At 39.2% G+C, this 20,394-nt stretch overlaps 1 protein-coding gene across 1 annotated transcript in view; it reads left to right on the forward strand.

The window, feature by feature from the left end:
- The window catches only part of LOC144003091 (uncharacterized), a 124,121-nt gene that overhangs the window by 60,322 nt on the left and 43,405 nt on the right, over positions 1-20,394 (forward strand). Inside the window, exon 3 of the mRNA XM_077498913.1 lies at positions 11,023-11,065. Coding sequence (XP_077355039.1) covers positions 11,023-11,065 — 43 coding nt within the window. The remainder of the gene's footprint in view (positions 1-11,022; positions 11,066-20,394) is intronic.

A 20,394-nucleotide genomic window follows, 5' to 3' on the forward strand; every position in this document is an offset into this window, starting at 1 on the left:
GCCTTATAAAAATTAACTGCACTAAAAAACTAGCCACCAGAGGGTGCTAGAACTGCAGAAATTGAAATCAACCCGGCTTTTTTAACAGATGTGCTGCTTTTAATGTCGTGACATGACGACGACGATATATTGTGGCAGTTTTAATATCGCAATATCACAATATTGCCGTTATCGTTACATCCCTAGCGGCTAATTAGTTGACTTTAAAATGCACCCTTTTCTGGAATGAAATACATTACGAATGTGTTTTCCTACAGTTTACTATTTTTTATTTTTTTCTCAAAATGTTTTCACAGAATATGTCAGTCCGTGTTGTTTTAATTTCAAGCGTTAACTCACTGGCTGTCTGTGTGACATGTACGCTTCATACATGTAAGTGTTCGTGAAAACCTTATTTTTTCACATCAATCATAATAATTCAAGAATTGGAATAGGTGACTATAGCCATAGGAGTGCCAATACCCCCCAACACACACACACGCACACACTTTTAATGCTAAAGCTGCTAATGCGCTAAGCGAACGAGTCCCTGTAGAGAAAGGTGCTGGATAACAAAGAGCAAGATAAGTTGTGCGACGACTGAACAGTGTTCACAAAAAGGCCAAGTCAAAGCCCTGGAAGAAACAGGCCCAGTTGGGGGTGGTGGAGGTTGGGGGAGGTTGATACGTAAAACTGAACCAAAATCCAATCTTTTGTCCGGCGGATGACATATTTTACATATTTTTTATGATCACGTTGTTGTTGTGGAGCGAGGGCAGCTTTGTGTAATAATGTTGGATTATTGGCAACTCATTACAGCGCTGACGTCGAGTAATGTGCGCGTTATCTGCTCATGTGTATGTTCCTGTATTAGCAAGACTTTTTAGCATTCAAGTTGCATTGTCACATTGAAGTCCCGCGTTTGAATTCTTTTCACAATTCTTTAACTCCGCCAAAGGTTTTTTTTCGCCAAGGCCTCGGTGGGGGTGCGAGACGTCCGCCAAGGTTTAACCGGATCCAGACGCGGGGTTTGTGTTACTGGCGGTCCCGGAAGCGGCATGCCGGCTTGCCGCTGAGCGCTTGCTTCCCATCTATTCACCGCTAATGCGTCACCGGGACGCACCAAAGTGAAGGAATTAGGATGAGTATGATCAGTGCCAGTTCCCTAGTTGGACTTTGTCAAACTACTTGCCCTGGAATTGATGCAAAATGGCGGCTTAAAACCAAAATGGCTGACTTCGCAATCAATTCCGGTCGTGGATCCTTGACATTTTCATGTTGTGATTGACATGTCCACCCAAGTTTGTGTATGTCAGTGAAACTCGTACAGGGGGATGTTGTTTTTTGTTTTTTGTTGTTGTTTTTTTTGTTTTTTTCTTTAAAAAAAAGAAAAAAGAACAAAAAAAGACATGAAAATTCCATTTTGTCCAAAATGATGAATGCTGTCATTTGGTCGAAAACAAAAATAAAAGTTCCAAATGTCTTCTAGAATGAAAGCCATTTTACACAAATTGAGTTCCAGTTGAAGTTGAGGGACTAAGTAAGGAACAATGACTTTATAAATAAATAAATAAATACAATTCAATTTTCAAGGCTTGCAAATGACCAAAAATGTACTGTTTTCACTCAGAATGTTGAAAATTGTAAATTACAAATCAAGACGAAGATCCATCTAAAGTTTCTTTACATTTCCAAAATTATAGATTTAAAAAAAAAAAAAAAAAAAAAAAAAAAAAAAAACGTTGTGGACAAGAATTTGGGACATTTGTCTGACTGTGGCTCCATTATGTTGACTGTGACTTTTCCCGCCATTTGTCCTTCCCCAAAGCAGCCCTTTGATTGTGAGGCAGAAGAAATTTGTGGTGGATGATTTGCCGGACCAGCGAGGACAGCTTTGGCCGGCCCACTTTGAGGATTTCACCAAAAAAAGACGTTCCCTGGAGGAACCGGGTCAACGCTTAGCGGGACCACTCAAAATTTAGAAGGTCGGAATGCCACGTCAGAAGCTTTTACAGTGTGAATTGGAGTGGGGGAAAAAATAAGTATAACTCAGTTGAACTTGATAACATTATAAGTAACAAAAAGTTTCAAACTTAGCTTGGGAAAAAAAAATTATAAGTCAAATTGGCCTCTTTTGTCAACTGTAGTGTTATACAGGTGAGGCAAGATATTTCAGTGAAATATTTCTGCACATACCTCGGGTCAAAAGTCACTTTAAAAACAAAAAAAGTCACTGAAGGGCTTGCAAAAGTTGCCAACAGTGACTTCCTTTCCATTCATTTTACTTTGATTGCAGCCATTTTGTTAGTGTAGGCAGTGCACGTCAGCGGGGATGCGCCAAAAAAAGTTCGTCCTGACAAATAAACTCCAGTTCATCAATTCTGATTTTTTTCAAGACTGATGTCACATTTGAAGCAGAAGAACAAAAAAGCTGTGAAAAAGAAATGTTCATTTATGTTCATGGCAAAAAAAGCTCAACTTGTCAACCTGCTGCCAACATATGACAGAATAAGAAGTTCATCCAGTGTCATTTGTTGAATAACGTTCGGAAAAGGAAGGCGGAGGAAGTTTGGGGTTACAAAAAGAGGCGTGGGATGTCCGGGCCATGTCCGCCATCAAAGGCTGACGACTTTCCCCTCTAATTGAATTCTTTATCTTTTACTTTGGATTCTTTTCTCATTATTTCTCCCGCTCTTTTACTTTCTGGACCAAAAAAAAAAAAAAAAAAAAACAGCAGCATTGCCAGTGGCAGATGGAAAATCACAAAATAAGTGTGTGAACTCAACAATATTTTACCTTCATTATTTTTGTTCGGATTAATTATCAGTAGCGGCTGCCATGTGACACGCTATAATTTGTGCACCGGTTGAAACGAAGAGTTCAAAAGGAGAAAAAAAAAATTCCATTGTGGGCTATGGGGAGATGCAAGACTGGCTGCCAAGGCTTAATTGTTAACAAGAACAAGTGAAAAAAATAGTTGTATTCAATACCACTTATTTTCAGACTGACACCAGTACGGCAACTTTTGTTACTAGCCACCAATACCAGATACCGATACCACCATTACTTTTGATTAGGGATGTTCGATACCACTTTTTTTTTTTTCAGACCGATACCGATACTCAGACCCTCAGTACTCACCGATACCCATACCAAGTGCCGATACCAGTAGTATATTTTGATAAATAAAAAAAAATCACAAAAAGATATTTCTAAACAAAAATATTTCCTTTAATTTTGACAAAAAAAACAGCAAAGTCACTCTTCAATAGTGTTAACGCTCAAAATAAAACACAAAAATGCTGTTTTAGTTTAGGATTCACAATTTTGAAGTATTTCCAAACGGGTGAAGTTTTGGTGAAAATCGCAGACGTGCTTGTGGGTTCATTGTTGTCCAAACAGGAAGTGATCCTCATGATTTGCCATGGTGTTAAACTGCTGCAAGCTAGCGCCAGCTACAGGCAAGGAGGACTGCCTCAGGATGATAAAATAGTTTTTGCAGGTTAGCAAGATGTACTTGATGATGTAACATTCCTCATTTTATTTCCTTACTTTCTTTTTGCAGCATTGAAAGTCAAACCAAGTATTTATTTGTCGGAAACATTCCCACATATATTATTGTGATTTTTATTCTCCACACTTTTTTGCCGCATAACAACTCCCACATAATACTTCCAATTTACACTGTTCAAATTTCAACTAGCTTAAAAAATTGACGCTTCCTCGGGTATATATCGTCTAATTACACATTACTTAGAGTACTTGCACAATTTAATGTTTAATTTCAACTTTTCCCCATTCGTTTTCAATGGGACAAACATTGAGCTTTTTCTAAATATCACTTTCCACGCCCACTTCCATAGTATAACTTATCATCATTACCAGGTGTCTGCTTCTGCTTGTTGGCACAGTTGGTAAAGTGCATTAACCGGGAAGTTATAATTTCATAATTTATCTCTCAATTTACTTCATAAGCATTCCACATGCATTCAAATCTTAGCATTCAGCTATTAGCATTCAGCTTTCAGCATTCCCACACAATTTCTCCAAGAAATTGCACTTAGTCTAGTTATTATTATTATTATTATTATTATTATTATTATTACAATTATTCTCGTAAAAAGTTTTTTGTGCGTGCGTAGTGCAGGTGGCGCTGTGGAGTTGAAAAGACGACAAGTTGTCGTCAAAGTTGACGCTAATAAAGCAAGCGTTGACATTTATTGAGTCGTCGCGCGCACGTCGGACTTAAGCTCCTCGCCGAGGACACTTTGAAGTTCAAAAAAAGCAACCTGGACGCGATTGGACGTCGTCGGAGGCGGGCCGGCGAAGCCGTCGCCGCTTTTCATGTTCACAGCATCCCGCTGCCTTTCATGTGCTCGCTATCTGGAATTAATTGCTTTTTCCAAAGCGCTGGTGAACGTACCGCACGTTACAATGTTTTATTTATTTTATTTTTTTCTCCCTCCTGCGTTTGTTTACCGTTTTGCACACGCTAATGCTCTTAACGCGACTCAACTCGTGTGCGGGCTTCTGCGACGCCATGCGTCACTGCGGATGCTGACGTCCAATCAAAATGCAAGCTCATTTCACATCATTTTTCACAAGGTGGATGAATTTTGGAATTTGAGAGGTAGCCTTTTATCTTTAAATTGCTGAAAGGCCAACACAATGTCTAATCTATAAATATGACAAAAAATATTTGGTTTTCATTGTTTTCAATGACTTCTCACTTCCATGTCCGTTTGTTGTTCTGTAAATAAATGGTCGCTGGCTGGCAGAATCTCGAGACCTTTGAGAACAGGAAGTGAAGTGAATTAAAATGGCGAGCTGACTAAACAGTGTAACACAAATGTACCTTCATGGTTGACCAGTTCCTTCTGCACCAAACATGCCCGCCTTCCACTTTTAACAAAACTGTCAAATGTATCCAACCTAACTACTTTCACTCGTTATTTTCTCATAAACCATCTTGACTTTCAGTCTTGAGGCAATGTCATGAGGAAGAGCTTTTAAGACACTTCTTTACACACTTTTTCAACTCTTGAAATTGGTTAATGATGCATTTAAAAAAGACAGTCGAGGGAAGTAATATCGAATTATGACAAAATATGAAATGGACCATAATTGGGCAAGCAAGGTTTACGCCTGACAGTGGGGATCAGGGTTATTCTCGTTTTGGAATTTTCATTGAAAATTTCATTGGAATTTTCATTCATTTCATTTTCAGGGTGGTTCTGTTAGTTTTTATTATTTTTAGTTATTTAAAAAAATGCTTCGTTTGAGTTGGTTTCAGAATTATTTATTTATTTTTATTTATTTTTTGTAATGTGTATTACTTGTGCACAATATTTAACTCATTCAGTGCCATTGATGGCTATAGACGTCAAAAATCTATTTTAACTGGGCTGGCTGAGTTAATAAACACCATGGTTTAATGAAAAAAGTAATGCATTTCTGACCTACTGTTGCATTTCGGCTGAGTTAAATGAAAAAGCAGGCGAGCCGAGCCATTGGCGCCAAAAAGTCAAGTACGCAAAATGGTCGCCTTGGAGTGATGTCATCTGAAGGTGCTTTTCTATTGGCTGCTGCTGGATCTGGTTAATATTGAAATAAATATACTTAAAATCACATTTGAAATCATCCCCAAAGGCAACATGCATTAAATTAAATAAATAATTAAATAATTTTCCTGAGTGAAAACGGAAGAACCCGTCTTTAATAATCAAAGACTAAAACGAAGGACATTTTCACAATAATTATAGTTAGTTTTGTAAACATAAAATGTAGTTTAAGTTAGTTTTCGTATTTAAAAAGCATTTTCGTTTAAAAAAATTTTCATGAATGAAATTGTTTTTGAATTTTAGTCTTCTAATTTTGTCTTTGTGATGAAATGAGGTGATTACACATTTGTGTAATTTGCACAGTCGGAACAGCCGTCTGAAGGAAATCTCAAGCACAATACGGCCCGCAAAGAAAATGAGCTTAACACCACTGCTCCAACCAGCGGAGACGAATTCCTCATGTGTTTGAACACACTTGGCCAGCAACGTCGATTGCGATTGTGATGTAGCTAGCTAGCGCACGTGCATCTGGTTAGACTTGATGTCAACGCATCCACTTCCTGTTTGGCTCGTCTTTGCACAAGGCCAACATCTCGGGTGCAAACTCGGCCGGGGGACACTTTTTTGTCCATTTTTGTGCAAAAGGCGGGCTGGGCTTGGGCTGGCGCCGGCCGCGTACGTCTGCGCGACGCCACTGTCGCTAATGTGTTTATACAAGGACCCTCACATTCCACGCTAAGAGCCTCCGCTAAGGGCCTCTCGCGCACACACAGGCTCAATCTCAAATATCCATTGTGGCATTATCCCATCGCTCTGGCGAGGAAGAGGAGGGGGGCGGGGCGCTTTGGGTCGGGAGGACATCCATCATCGGCCGCTCGGCCCGTCACATTAGCGAGGACGGGTCCGCTTCGGCTTCTGACAGCTAACGTTTCTGTTAGCTAGCCGCCGGCCAGGCTCATCTCTACTATCTGATCAACCAAAATCAAGTCAATAGAAGATTTCCATACTGGCAAAATATATTAGAATGAGGATTCTCAAACTTTTTGCACATTTTTCAAATATGTTTTGTGTTTTATTGCCACTATCATGAATAAAATTAGCATCATAGGTCAATGTGAATTCTAACATAATACTATTAAATTAGGAATCAATTATTTCTGTCAATTAATCGATGAATCCGATTCCAAAAAAAAAAAAAAAAAAAAAAAAAAAAAATTCACCTGGTGTCCCTTTAAGAAATTATTTGTGGTAATTGTGCAAGAACATGTGCAAACAAATTATGATTCAGTTACTGGCTTGGTCAAAAAAAATAATAATTAAATAGTCCATCATTGTTTTCCAAAGTGAAGCAGATGTCAATCCAATTAATTTTATTTTGACACAACAAAAATCAATCTGCTTTCATGGAAGGACAACAGAAATATTGAAATTCCAAGGATTTAGACAATTGAACGTTAAGCTAAATCTCTAAAAGATTAATCAACATCAAAATAGTTAATATTTAAAAAAAAAAAATCAAGTTCAGTAATATTTTAAGTGTTGCACCTCTAAATGATTCTATTAAAATGTATTGGGAAGAAAAAAAGTTACATAAAAATAGAATTTAAATAAATATTTGAAGACAAACCCTTCTAACAGATTAAATATAAAGTTATTGTACTTCAAAGTTAATTACCACAGAAAGAAAATTTACTGCACTGGATTCAAAAATTGCACAAGCAGTAACATGATGCACAGTTTGAACATTTAATTCAGTGATTCTTTAGTCTACCACTAGAGGGAGCTCACCTGCCATACGACACTTTGACAATCACTGTCTTGCATGTCGTTAATCAGCAATTCTCGGATACCAATGAATATAATTGTTTCATATCATGCAACTGGGGCTCAGTCAAATGATAGAATCAGAAAATCAAATTTTTCATTTTCCCTTTGCTTCTATTTGTATTTTGTATTATTTTGCTAATTCTTTGTAGTCTTTACAAATAATGTGAAGAGAAGTGTTTCGTTTCCCTTTTGTTTTTAACGGTGAGGCATTGACCTGCAGGTCAATGGTGAGCTGCATTAGGATGAATCACTATTGTTTTTTTTCAATGTATAAATGAAAGGAATGTCGAATCTGAGTTTTAAACTTTGAACTTTGTAACGGTGAGGCAGACATTCTCACCACTAGGCTCCCATGCTGCGCGCTGACGCACTAATCCACGTGAGGAAATTAACTGAAAAACGTTTATTTCTTCGTCTTTTTCTAAATACTTTTCAATAACGCGCCGCCATTGAGCCGCCGTCGCGGCAACAGATAAAATGGCAGCCGTGGGGGTGACAGTAGTAAAACAAACAAACAAACAAGCAAACAAAAAAAAAATGGTGGAGATCCGTCAGCCATTGTACACGTTGACACGCTAATCCGCGCAGGTGTTGTCGCGCGGTGTCGGGGCCCTTTTCGGCGGCGGCGGCGGCGGCGGCGGCGGCGGCTTTCGGGGCGCACGCCACTCCAGCAACGGCGAATACGTGTTTTGTTTTGTTTTTTCCCCTGGCGGCTCGCCGTCAGCTGTCACTTTTACAGCGCCCAGATCCCCTTACAGCGTCTTTGTCGCCATTGTGCCGCCCGAAGAGCTCCTTTTGGAATGCCAGGTGCCAGTGGAGGTAAAGTGTGGGGCGGGGGGGGGGTGATGCAGGTAAGCCCCCCTTGTTACGGAGCCTGCGAGGTGTCAAGTGAGAGAGTTGATTGTCTTGTAGCGGCGCTGACACGTTAAGAAAGCGTGTCAGAGGCTCTTTGCAGGTTTGTTTGTATTTGGGGACGCGGCGGCGGGAGCTTACAAAAACGGATGATGTGTTTACCTTTTTTCCCCTCAAAGCGTGTCACACATCAGCCTTATTAAATTTGCAAGCAAAAGAAAAAGTGCCGTCAAAAGCTTTATCTGGCCTTTTGTGTCAGGCCGTATCGCGCTGCACCGGGAAAGAGAAAAAAAAAAGATAAACAAGGCCGGATTTTTTTTTCCCCCTTCAGTCCTTTTTAGTTGTGTTCGGGTTTGTCGTGGTTTTGTCGTGGCGTGTGTGACAGCCGTCGAGATGCGTTATTGTGGGATGATGGATCCACTTGTGTAAGTCTTGTGAGCCAGCGGACGCGTATTTACATCAAAGTGGGCATTATTTGTTCCGATTATTCTCACAGTCCTCCAGTGCTCTCATCTAGATAGCATGATGATGGTTGTTCATATTTAATTTCAAACTTATTATACAGTGCTGCCCCGAGATCCGCACTTTGAAGTTTTTCCAAGTACAAGCAGACCATCCTTTGCCCAATGTTTTGCTTACTAACTAATGATTCTTCAGAAAAGAGGCCTGCCAAAGTAAACAAAACAATTACACAAACAACACAAATTTGTCTTTGTTAGCTTAATGCTAATGCACAATGCAAAACGCCATAGGCAGGTTAAAGATTAGCATCAATAGTCACGGAGTTGTAACAGATAATATATAACATCAATACTGTGTATAATAACTCATTCACTTGCAGCCATTTTGACTGAAGCAACCCCTCCCGGCTGTTTTACTGGATTTTGACTGATTTTGCATGGCCCACAGAATATTTATTTATTTATTTTGCTATGAAAGCATGGAACCTACCAAAAGAAATATTAGAGTCTCTTCTTTCATCAGGAAAAAAAAAGCATATTTTTGTTTTCCGTTTTGCAGCAATTAGCATTAGAATATAGCTAAATTTCATCATTATTCTCAAATCTGTTTAGAATTGTGGAGAAACAGCTTGTTTTCAAAATGGCCCTGGTTGATCTATGATACTCTGCTGCCACCTGCTGGCCGTTGTTTTCATTACTATCATTTTTTTCACCCGTTCACTATAGCTGAGAGGCAGCATCAAAGCCTTCTGTATGCTTTAGCATAAAAAAAAAAACAAATGTATAAACACGTCTTTGGGACAGCATTTAAAACAAAGTATTTATAAGTTTTTGGGAGCAAAAGAGATAACAAGGCTCAGGCACATATTCTTTATCTTCTTTGAAAAACAGCAATTATTACTGCAGCTTACTGAGTTATAGTAGTTGAGAAAATCTTTGTTTTTACACAAAATGAGAGATGCTACTTTCTTCCACACGAGTACACTACGAAGTTCCAATACTATGACGCCATTTTGTCTTGTAATGTGACAGTGTGACAGTGTGTAAAATAGTTTGGTTTTTTTTAAATCTTCATAGCAATGAAAGATTATCATTTTGAAAAGGAAGTTGTTATGGAGCAGTTTGATTTATTAACCCATGAACAATTTGTCATGAACAATATGGATTGTTTTTGTGTGCATAATAAAGTTGAAGAATTTGAAAGTATCAATATATTTTTTTCAAGTTTAAATATAAAACCTGATATATGTTTTATGGTTTGGTTTGGTTGATGAAAACATCACACGATTGTCCTCAGGATGCTTCATTATTACGACATGAAATAAGGATGAAAAATTCACCTCTACTGAACCAAAACGGTCTTCAGAAAGAGTTGTGGCTTCCTGTTTGGTCACTGAAATGTTTTTTTTTTCTTTCTTAAAGGAAGTAAAGTTGTCCTCAGAGAGCCAATTAGAATGCAAACTTTGTCTTATTCAAAGCGGGAATCCAAGGGCACCCAGACAAAGTTAGAGATCAGTGCTGTGTCAGCGTTGCGCTTAAACCAGCTGCAAAGATTAATCACAGGGAAACACACACGCAGACACGCACGCGCACGCGTGTATATCTGCCGCTTGCAGCGGTTCAAAGTCTGCTCGCGCTTGGAAACAGATTAAAAAGTGTCTATGAAGTGATGCATTGCAATTGTCATAGCGACGGTGGGAGAGACCCTTTTTGCATAAAAATCCTCGTTTTTGTTTTTTGTTTTTTTTCACCCCCCTTGCCGCGCTATCGGCGGCGAGATGGAGAAGTCACTAATCCTGCGCGTGGTCGCATTTGCATTGCTGGCAAATAAACAAAAGTCACACATTTTTCATCTGCGCAGTATGAATTGCACGGAGGAAGTGTGGGTGGGGCTGTTTGACATACCGTTTAGCGCAGAGGTCACCTTCACCTGCCCCTTTCCCACATGCACATTCACCTTATTAAAACACACTTTTATGTAAGTTGATGTTAGTTGAGGAGCTTCCTTGGTACAAAAGTGGCGCTGTGGGCCATCTTGTGGCATTTTTGGTGCCAAGGAAGTATGTCGAAATGAGTTGAGGAACTTGATAGAAAATAAAAGGTAGTGCTTTGGTGTCATCTCATTGCATCCTGCTGCGAAGTAATGTTGAAGTGTGTTGAGGAGCTTCATTTGGACTAAACCTTTTTTTTTTTTTTTTTTTCTTCCGCTACCACGGCATGTTGTGGCACAACGGTGTATGACTCATACAACCTATTTACTTATTTTTTAAATCCCTCACACATCCGCTAACTAACCAGGCTGCTAAAAACGAACCACGAAAATCAAAATCTTTTCATTGCAGGAGGAAGAGGAGGAGTATGAAGAATCCGAGGAGTGTGGCAGAGGTGAGTACAAGTGAGTGGAAAAATTTGCCTGACAATCCTGGTCTCCAGTATCAGTTCTCAGATGTGAAGCATTTGTCCCAAACTGGCCTTGTGCATCTAAATTTGAGTTCCCAGCCAAGCAACGGGTTGAAATTTCCCCTCTGACGCTCGCGCAATGACCACAATTTGTCGGCGCAGTGTGTTCAGCGTGACCCGTAAAGACCCGATTAGCCGAGCCAAGATAGCCCGCTCAGATCAATGGAACTTATCTGCTCCGCTCCTCGCGCTTTGTGGATGACACCCGAAGCTTGCACATGAACCTTTACCGGCACGTACCGGCACTGATAAGAGTGATCGCCACCGCAAGCCTGCTAAAAGCGCGCAGGCTGGCTGGCGGATTTGTTGTGGGATGTCTCAAATAGACAGGCATGTGTTTCAGGCAGACCAGAATGGGTTTTTGTTTTTGTTTTTTTGGACAGGCAAATACTAATCTTTGCCTGACTCACCATCTGTGACTGGCTCCTCCTCTTCCTTACTGCTAAGGTGCAGTCTGTCAGGACTGGTAAGAGAACCTCAGCCAGCATCACAACAAGCACAGGCGCACCACAGGGATGCGTCTTAAGCCCCTTCCTCGACAAAACAAAACTCAATTTGAATCATGTCACTGACTAGCAATAGACCAACATGTTTCTTTTCAAGGCCAACACGGATTATTAGTAGTCCAGGAGACCAATAACCAATATTTCAAGTCAATATTGATTTGCAGCAAAAGAGAAAATATTAGTGTAACACATTTTTAAATTACTATAATACAACTTTTAGTGTTAGGGTTACCTTAACCCCCTAACCCTAACCCTTAACCCGCTAACCCCAACTGGGGGCCTCTCGGACTTTGAAGAAGAAATTGTGTGAAAGAATGCACTAACCATGAAATAATAACGATAAGAGAGCCACTTTTACATGCCTCACACACAGCTCAAACGCTAACTAATTTAATTATCATTTATGCTGTGTGCCATCTTCATTTACTTTTAACCAGTAACATATGTACTGATATTAACACGTCTGAACAAATCTCAGAAGTGTTCCCTTTAAAATAGAACTTGTGGTTGCAGCGATATCCTCTTTTTATTTTTATCTATGTAATTTTACAACAAAAGCAAAAAAATAAATTGCTTAGGGCTTAAAGGGTTGAAAAAATATATTTAAAAAATTGCAGGGAACTTCCAGGGTCATAACGTGTGACATAAATAAAGTTTTCTAAAATGTAAAAAATTATTTCTTAATTTTATTTGATTTCTTTGTAATTTTAAAATAAAAAGTGTCAGCACATTTTTATGAAGTGGAAATTGAAATAAATCCATAAATCTCACTGAGCAACAAATGCATGCAAATGTATCAAAGTTTGGGTTTTCGTCAAGGTTTATAAAAGGTTTTTAAAGATCTTCGCAGATGGTGAAAAATTGAAACTGTTCGAAATGTCTTTTCAACAAGTAAAAATTGTCTGTGAACATCTTACAAATCCTGGTGAAAATCATAAATTCGCTACGTTCACAAGCATTCACCGCTTAGTGAGGAACTGGATTTATCGGCCTTCAGATTCATTTCAAGGCCGATGTCGAAATTTGTCAAAATGCCAAATATCGACGCCGATAATCAGCCCTGCTGATAATCCATCTGTCCCTATCATTGACATTTACTTTTTGGACTACTCGTCCATCACCGATCCAACAAGTGGATCACGTGCCTCCGCTCACCTTTGTCCCGCTTTTCGGTGTGGGCAGGCGGGTGGCCTACGTGCCGAGTAGCGGTGGCAGGAATGCGAAGCACGACGAGAAGCGACGACAAAACTCGTGAGCGTGTCGAGGTATGCGCAAGTCATGGGACAGCAGCATGAGTGACGGCAGCCGGCGGAACTAGTTGACTACTTTCGTTCTCTGACTGCTTCTGAAAAAGTCCACCTCAATTTCCGCCCCACTGTCACACGCGTCTCCAGGAGGAAAATTCCAGGAGGTGCCCCGCGCTCGACCCGCAGGTCGCGTGGTGGAGGACGGGGTGTCGGGAGCAGATGAGGAAAATAAACAAGACGGGGAGCTTTGAGGATATTCTATCTCAAGTCGAGTCGCGTGGAGTCTAAATATGTAAGCCGTGTAAACAGGCCTGTGTTTACCCGTCTGCGCGTCTCCGATTAATCAGCTGGTGAAGGGAGGGGGGACTGGGATGGTGGTGGAAGGGGGAGCAGTGTTTGGGTGTCACCGAGGGTTTGGATGTTGGAAGTGTAAACACCACTAAAAGCTACTGGTTGCCACCATTTTGTTTTCTTTGCTTGCACACTGACTGATGAAGCTAGCTGCTCGCGAACGTGACCTGAATAGAAAAGAACAAATTGTGCAAAAAAAAAAAAAGGAGTGCTACTAAAAACACACCATATAGCGCAATCTATTTTTTTTCACTTTGCTCCTCTTAAGTTGGAAATGAGTCAGAAACTATACCAAAGAGTGAAAGAGTGATGATGTATGGACATATTATTGTTGCTGTCAAACCAAAAAAAATATTTCATCATTTCTACAGATACACCACAAATCGATGGATTACCAGTTTTGAAATCAAAAGTTAAAGTATGATAGTTTGTTCAATTATTGTTAAGTTACTGTGCAAAGACTAACAAAAAAACAGTTATTGCAAAATGTCAAAATTATTATTCATAACATATGACAATTTGGTTTCATCCGGTCAGCCTGTTTTCTTTTCGGATGTAATGAATGTTGTGTAATGATGTGTTGTAAACTGTTGAGTTGAAACTGTCACAATGATTTGTCAGAAAGGAAAATGAATGGATACAAAAACAATTTGAATATCTGAGCAAAAATCATGGAATGTGACACATGATTTCATTTTCTTTGACGGGCCACATAAAATGATGTGGTGGGCCGGATCTGGCACCCGGGCCACCAGTTTGACACCAGTGTACACCTTTTAACAGTGCCACACCAAAAAAAATAATAATAAAATAAAATAGACATTGTACAAAAAAAGTCTTCTTCTAAAATAAAATAAAAAAAAATACATAGGCTACTGTAATGATGGTGTATAGTACTGTAAGGTCATATTATTTGTAGCATATTACATTTAAAAAATATTTTCTAGTTACAAAATATTGTTAATTGCCTACTATTTATAGGAAATTAGTCTGAAGTTGTACAAAAAAAAAACCTGCTCTAAACAGGCTGTATGTTGAATAAATAACCTTTTACAAACGAATCATAATTTTCATTGCAAAATAATGTTATTCTTCGATTATTTGCTGGAGCAGAAATGAGTATGAATTGTGCAAAAAAAAAAAAGTTGTGCAGTGCAATGGTAGTGAAAAGGCACATATTATTGTTAACTTAAAAAAAATACAATAAAATCATGTTTTCTGTATCAAATCATGCTGTTACTTTTCGTGCAAAAAGTCCTACTCTCAAAAGTCTGTCGTATAATGATGTACAAGAAAATATTATTTTGCAAAACTGTTTGTGAAATGAAGTCATTCCAAAATAAATCACTTTTTTGCACAAAAAGTCAGTCTGAAGCTGAACTTGAACTTGGAGGGCATCGAGATGAAGAAAGTCTTTGTTGTACTTTTGCTCCTAAATGGAGCTCATTTGCATAATTTCAGCAAGTCAACGTGGAGCAGCGAAACAAAGTGCAGATGTAATCGGCCCACGTGCTTTTTTTCTTGAAATGTCTGACATGAAAAGAGCCAAATCAGTCGAGTGATCAGCCGAGCGCATTGAATTAAGGCGACGTCATTGTGCGCGGCGTGTCGCCATTGTGCCGCACCTGCGCTGATAGAATACGCCGCCGCCATAAAAAAGGCCAACGTCACCGAGGGTCACGCCGCTTTTTTTGTTCCCGATTCCCATTGTCGGCGCCGGGGAATCGCTACAAAGCGGCCGGGATCAGGCCGGCTTTCCGGTTCAAGAGAGGAGCGCGCGTGTGCGGGCCTTTGGATTAGCACAGAGCGCTAATCAGCGTTTGTCCCACCTGAAGTCTCCGCGTTCGTCTTCACCTTCTTTAATTTAATCGATGCTCGGCGTAAGCTGGCCTTTGTTGCGCCCGGACGCCTGCCGCCGTTTTAATCACTTTTGACGACTTTGTCGAGCAAGTTCCTCTCAACCGCTTCAGGTACAACGCTTTTATCGTTATTCTTACCTGAGACGATAACATCGATCTTTGTAAATGTTGCAAGTATTCAAACGTTAAAAGTTCAGTCGTATTTCTACCTGGATGGTGATTTTGATCGGAATCCAACACAAAGATACGAACTTCAGGAGTGAAAGATTGTTTAAATATATATATATATATATATATATATATATATATATATATATATATATATATATATATAAACTGTCCAGTTGGATATCGCACGAAAGCTTTGTGCAAACAAAAGTAGAAACTTGTAATTTCCTCATGACGCCTCGGAGTCATGAAAACGGACCAAATCAAATAAAATTGCATTTGTACCAGGAAAACAAACATCTAAGTATAGAATTTTGCAGTGTGCAAAAATTCTGATTCATGACAATTATAATTAAAAAAAAAATAATAAAGAGAAACTTTAGAAGAAGAAAAAAATACAATAATTTAGAAATTAAGAGATAAAAAATTAACAAGTAAATAAATTAATAAATGTATTAATTTATTCATTTGTTTACTTGTTTTATTTGTTTGTTGATTTACAACAACAACAAAAAGACAAAATATTCAAAACAAAATTCTATATTATATTAAATGAGCATTATACAGGATGTTTTCAGCCAATCACCGATCAGAGTTTGAAAAACAACTATAATCAATCACTGCTGCGGTCAGAAGATGGCGCAGTATATCCATTTAAAAAAAAAAAAAAAATTTACTCTACATTGGACCGCCACCATTCGATTTGAAATGTATAAAGAAAAAAAAAATCCAAGATATTCTTCAAACGCTGATAAACATTAAATATAATGTGACGTCTTTATTTGCGGAGCCGATAAATGACGTCATTGATTGAGAGGGCAAATTAGAACGCTACCGCCACTCACAGATTTTACATAAAATGTAAAATATCGTCCGATCCCAATCAAGCCGATCAGATCGGTGCTAATATTGAAGAATAGTACAATTATTAAAATAGTACAAATGTGTGATTTGGAGTCAAACGAAAGTGAAGTTGCTAGCATCGCAAGGCAAATGATTTGCAGCAAAGTTTGGGATGTGTGATGTGCGAAGAATGGCCGAGCGTCACTTGGACTCGCTCTTGCCTCCGACGTGTTTGTGTCGCGCTAATTCCTCACACCTCCTGATCGTCGTCCCGTGCCGACGGGTCTTAGCATCAGCGCGTGTGACATGCCAGCGTGTTAGCGTGTCCAAAGCCCTTCATTGTGTTGCTCAACTTTTAAAAAGTAAATCCATTCTGCTCTTAATTGCATGCCAGGCAACATCACACCGCCGTTTCGGGGGGGGCTAATGAGCCTCTCCAGAACAAAAAAATTGCTCATCTTTGTGCGTTTGGCAGGAGGAGGTGAGCTTTGTCTTTTTTAGCTTTTCCCCGCTAAAATGTTAGCGACGGACTTTTTCGCACTTGAGGTCAACGGCGTGTCGTTGACGGCGGGGGGATTAACTGAGCTCTTCTTTCCCCCCCTTTTGATTGGGACTTTTAATTAGACGGCAGTAATGAAGGGGCCACGTCTGCCCTTTGAAAGCCAAAGAATTCCAAGTTCATTTGGCTTGGCTAATTATCAAAGCCGCACCCCGGATCACACAGACGGTGTAATGAAGGCCAATGAGGGTTCCTTCAGACGCTGTTTTCCCAACCTTGTTTGAGCCCAACCACGAGGGGGGGGAAAGCTAAACGTAAATATCACAAATAGCCGGTTAATATTTTGGAATTACGGTCATGTCAATTTAGCCGCCACACACCAAGCAACGTGAAGGAAGTGGAGCGTCATGACAACAATACAGACTGAGACTTTTCAACACACATCTACCGATGCATTATGGAAAAACTGACGATTCCACTTCCATACATACAACTTATCATCATTACCAGCTGTCTGATACTGCTTAAAGGCGCATTTGGCAACGTGCATTGTCCAGTAACCTCCAACTGTACGTCACAAATATATCCGTGGCCGTTATGTGATATACATGTATAGCAACTGACTATCATATCAGGAAATGCATTATAATTTCACTGAAATGATGAAATGCATGTTAGCTTTCAGCATCAAATGACACTTTTAAAAATAAATATGCCATTAGTCATGATTTTGAACAAGTCAAGTTGCAATTGCCTGCCACCATGGAGAACCTCGGTTCAAATCCCACTTGGATCGCATTTTAGTTCATTCGATGGATCAATACCAACTGACTATCATATCAGGAAATGTGTAATAATTTCTCTGAAATGATTAAACTCATCTTAGATAGATTGATGTTAATTTTTCCTTTTTTTCATTTATCATTCATCTACTATTAATAATTTGTCATTTATACACAATTTATCTTTCATTATCCTTTGTTTAACACGCACTATATTAAATGAATTTAATTTTAAATGACACGTTCACTGCCATTTCATAACACTTCAATGATGACATCAAGTCCACCGCGGCTCAGTAGCTAATGTGGCGCAGCTTTGACCGGTAAACAGGAGGAGATGGTTCGAATATTCATTTTTCAGAATATTTTCATTTATCATTCACAGTTAATCATTTGTAATTTTCACGTAATTTATCTTTCAATTTACTTCGTCAGCATTCCGCATGCATTCGAATATTAGCGTGCGGCTATTCGCATTCAGCATTCCCACGCAATTTCTCCACAAATTACACTTTGTCTAGTTGGAACATGAAAACTTTGTACGAGAAAAGTAGCAACTTTAGTATGCTGCATGTAAAGAGATCTGAATGTTAAAAGTTGGCCATGTAAATTTTGGAGGATTTTGCACAAAAACATTTGAAAGCTGCCGGTGAAATCCAGTTTTTGAAGGACAATTCAACAGTCGTTTCTTTTGCAGATCGCAAGGCTCGCGAGCGGGGATGATGGCGGCCGGCGAAGTTAGTTGCCAGGACCGATTAGGCCGTCTTAGGTCGAGGGAGGGCATGGGGGCGAGGGCAATATTGGAGTGGGGGGCGGGGGCTGGAGCTTGATATACTGTATGTGCTATTTGTGCTATTTCGCTGATAGGCCGCGAATCAGGATTTCCTGCTCCAGTGCGCTTGGCCAGCTAAAGCCATCCGAGCGAGGAGGCGAGGCAAAGTGGCAAGGCTGATTTACACACACGCGCGCACACCCCTCGTCACTTTTTCACAAGCTCATCAAATGTGTGTGCGTGCATGTGCGTGTGTGTGTGTGTGTGTGTGTGTGTGTGTTGCAGTGGTGAAAGAAGCCTTTTTTTTTTTTCAGAGCTGGACCCATCTTCACATATTAGATATGAGATCCTGGTTGTCAGTCTACATGTAACACTGAAAAAAAAAATGTTAACGCTCCAAAAAAAAAAGAAAATTCTTTGTTTAAAAAAAAAAAAAAGACAAAAAAACATCTTTTTTTTCTAAAAATAACTGATTATACCAAAAAAAAATCAGATTTTTCAGTATCCTATATGAGCTTTTAAGGTTGATTTTAAATGTATTTAAATTATTCTTATTTATTATCCATCCATCCATCCATCCATCCATTTTCTGAGCCACTCGCTCCTCACAAGGGTCGTACTGGAGCCTATCCCAGTTGCCTTCGGGCGATAGGCGGGGTCCACCCTAAACTGGTTGCCAGCCAATCACAGTATTATTTATTATTTTATTTTTATGATTTTAATACTTTCATTATTTATTTATTTATTTATTTATTTATATTTTATTATTTTATTTTATGCTTACTATTTATTTTAAATGAATTTATTTTGCTATACAAGTAGGACGGTCAAACAGTCGTTTGGAATTGTGCTTTTGTTGACTTTTTTTAATTGCGCTCAACAAATACTCCATATGTCCATCCATCCATCCATCCATCCATCCATCCATCCATTGTCTTGACCGCTTATTCCTCACAAGGGTCGCGGGGGGTGCTGGCGCCTATCTCAGCTGGCTCTGGGCAGTAGGCGAGGGACACCCTGGACTGGTTGCCAGTCAATCGCAGGGCACACAGAGACGAACAACCATCATACTCCATATGTTTTAAAAATAATTCAACAGATACTAAAACTAATAAAAACTAAAATAAGCCAAACATTTACAACTAAATAAAGTGTATATGTATATATATTAGGGCATGGACTCGCTCCTAAAATGCTGATTTGCTAATCCTGCCTACGTCAGTGAATAAATTCCGGTTGGATTCCTAGCTTAACCTCCTGACTACCAGGAAAAAAAATATTGTCCAATTGTGTTTATTTTGATATTCCCCAATCTTTGTGAAGTAACTGGAATACTGCAAAATAATTTTTGGGAAAAAAAAAAAGTTTTTATTTTTAAGCTATGATGTGTCCACTACAAAGGACATTTTTTTTTAAACTTAAATGCTAGTCTCAAATACAGGTAAAATAATTCAAACAATACATTAATGTGTTCTTAAGAGTTTTATAGAAAACATGTTAACATTAAAAGCCTAAATTTGTCCAATAAAAAGTGTTATACACTTACTTTTCCTCTTCCCTAAAAAGTGCTAGCACTGAGGGAAGCCATTTTCATTGCGAACAAAGGTAGCAAAGCCCCACCCCTACATATTTGGTATAATTGGAAAGCTCTGAATTTCCTCTATAGAGCACAAAAGGACTTAATATTCAGGTTTAAAAAGGTCCACTACAGAGGACAAATTTGACTTGCTGGTAGTCAGGAGGTGAATATAACACATTTCTGAGAAAAATATTAATATTTCCAAGAAAATAAATTCAATTTGACCTAAATAGTAAACAGAGAAGATGCTTTATCTATACACTGTCCAAAGTGTTTTACAAAGCCCATCCAATGATGTGAAAACTTAAATCTAATCAGCAGACGCATTGTTGCTGCATTTGTCGAACTACAGAAAAGTTGTTATTTCCCTGAAGTAGAATCTGGCTCGGTTATTCGAAAGGTGGAGTAAATAGTCCTCGTGGCAAGACAGTCTGGAATGCTGGATGTGTTAGCCTGCATTGCTACTTGCTACACTGGCTTGCGGCGGAGACCATAGACATATTAGCGATCGAGCAAGCCTTATCTGATTGATGGTGCGCATAGAGCCGCCATCTTGCGTATGTTTGCCTCCCATAAATTATTGAACTGTCTTGATACAAGCCGCATGTGTCATTTTATAATCGGGGCTTGAAGAGCGTCACGGGACAC

The sequence above is a fragment of the Festucalex cinctus genome, chromosome 16 (assembly GCF_051991245.1).
Source record: "Festucalex cinctus isolate MCC-2025b chromosome 16, RoL_Fcin_1.0, whole genome shotgun sequence".
In the NCBI taxonomy this organism is placed as follows: Eukaryota; Metazoa; Chordata; class Actinopteri; order Syngnathiformes; family Syngnathidae; genus Festucalex; species Festucalex cinctus.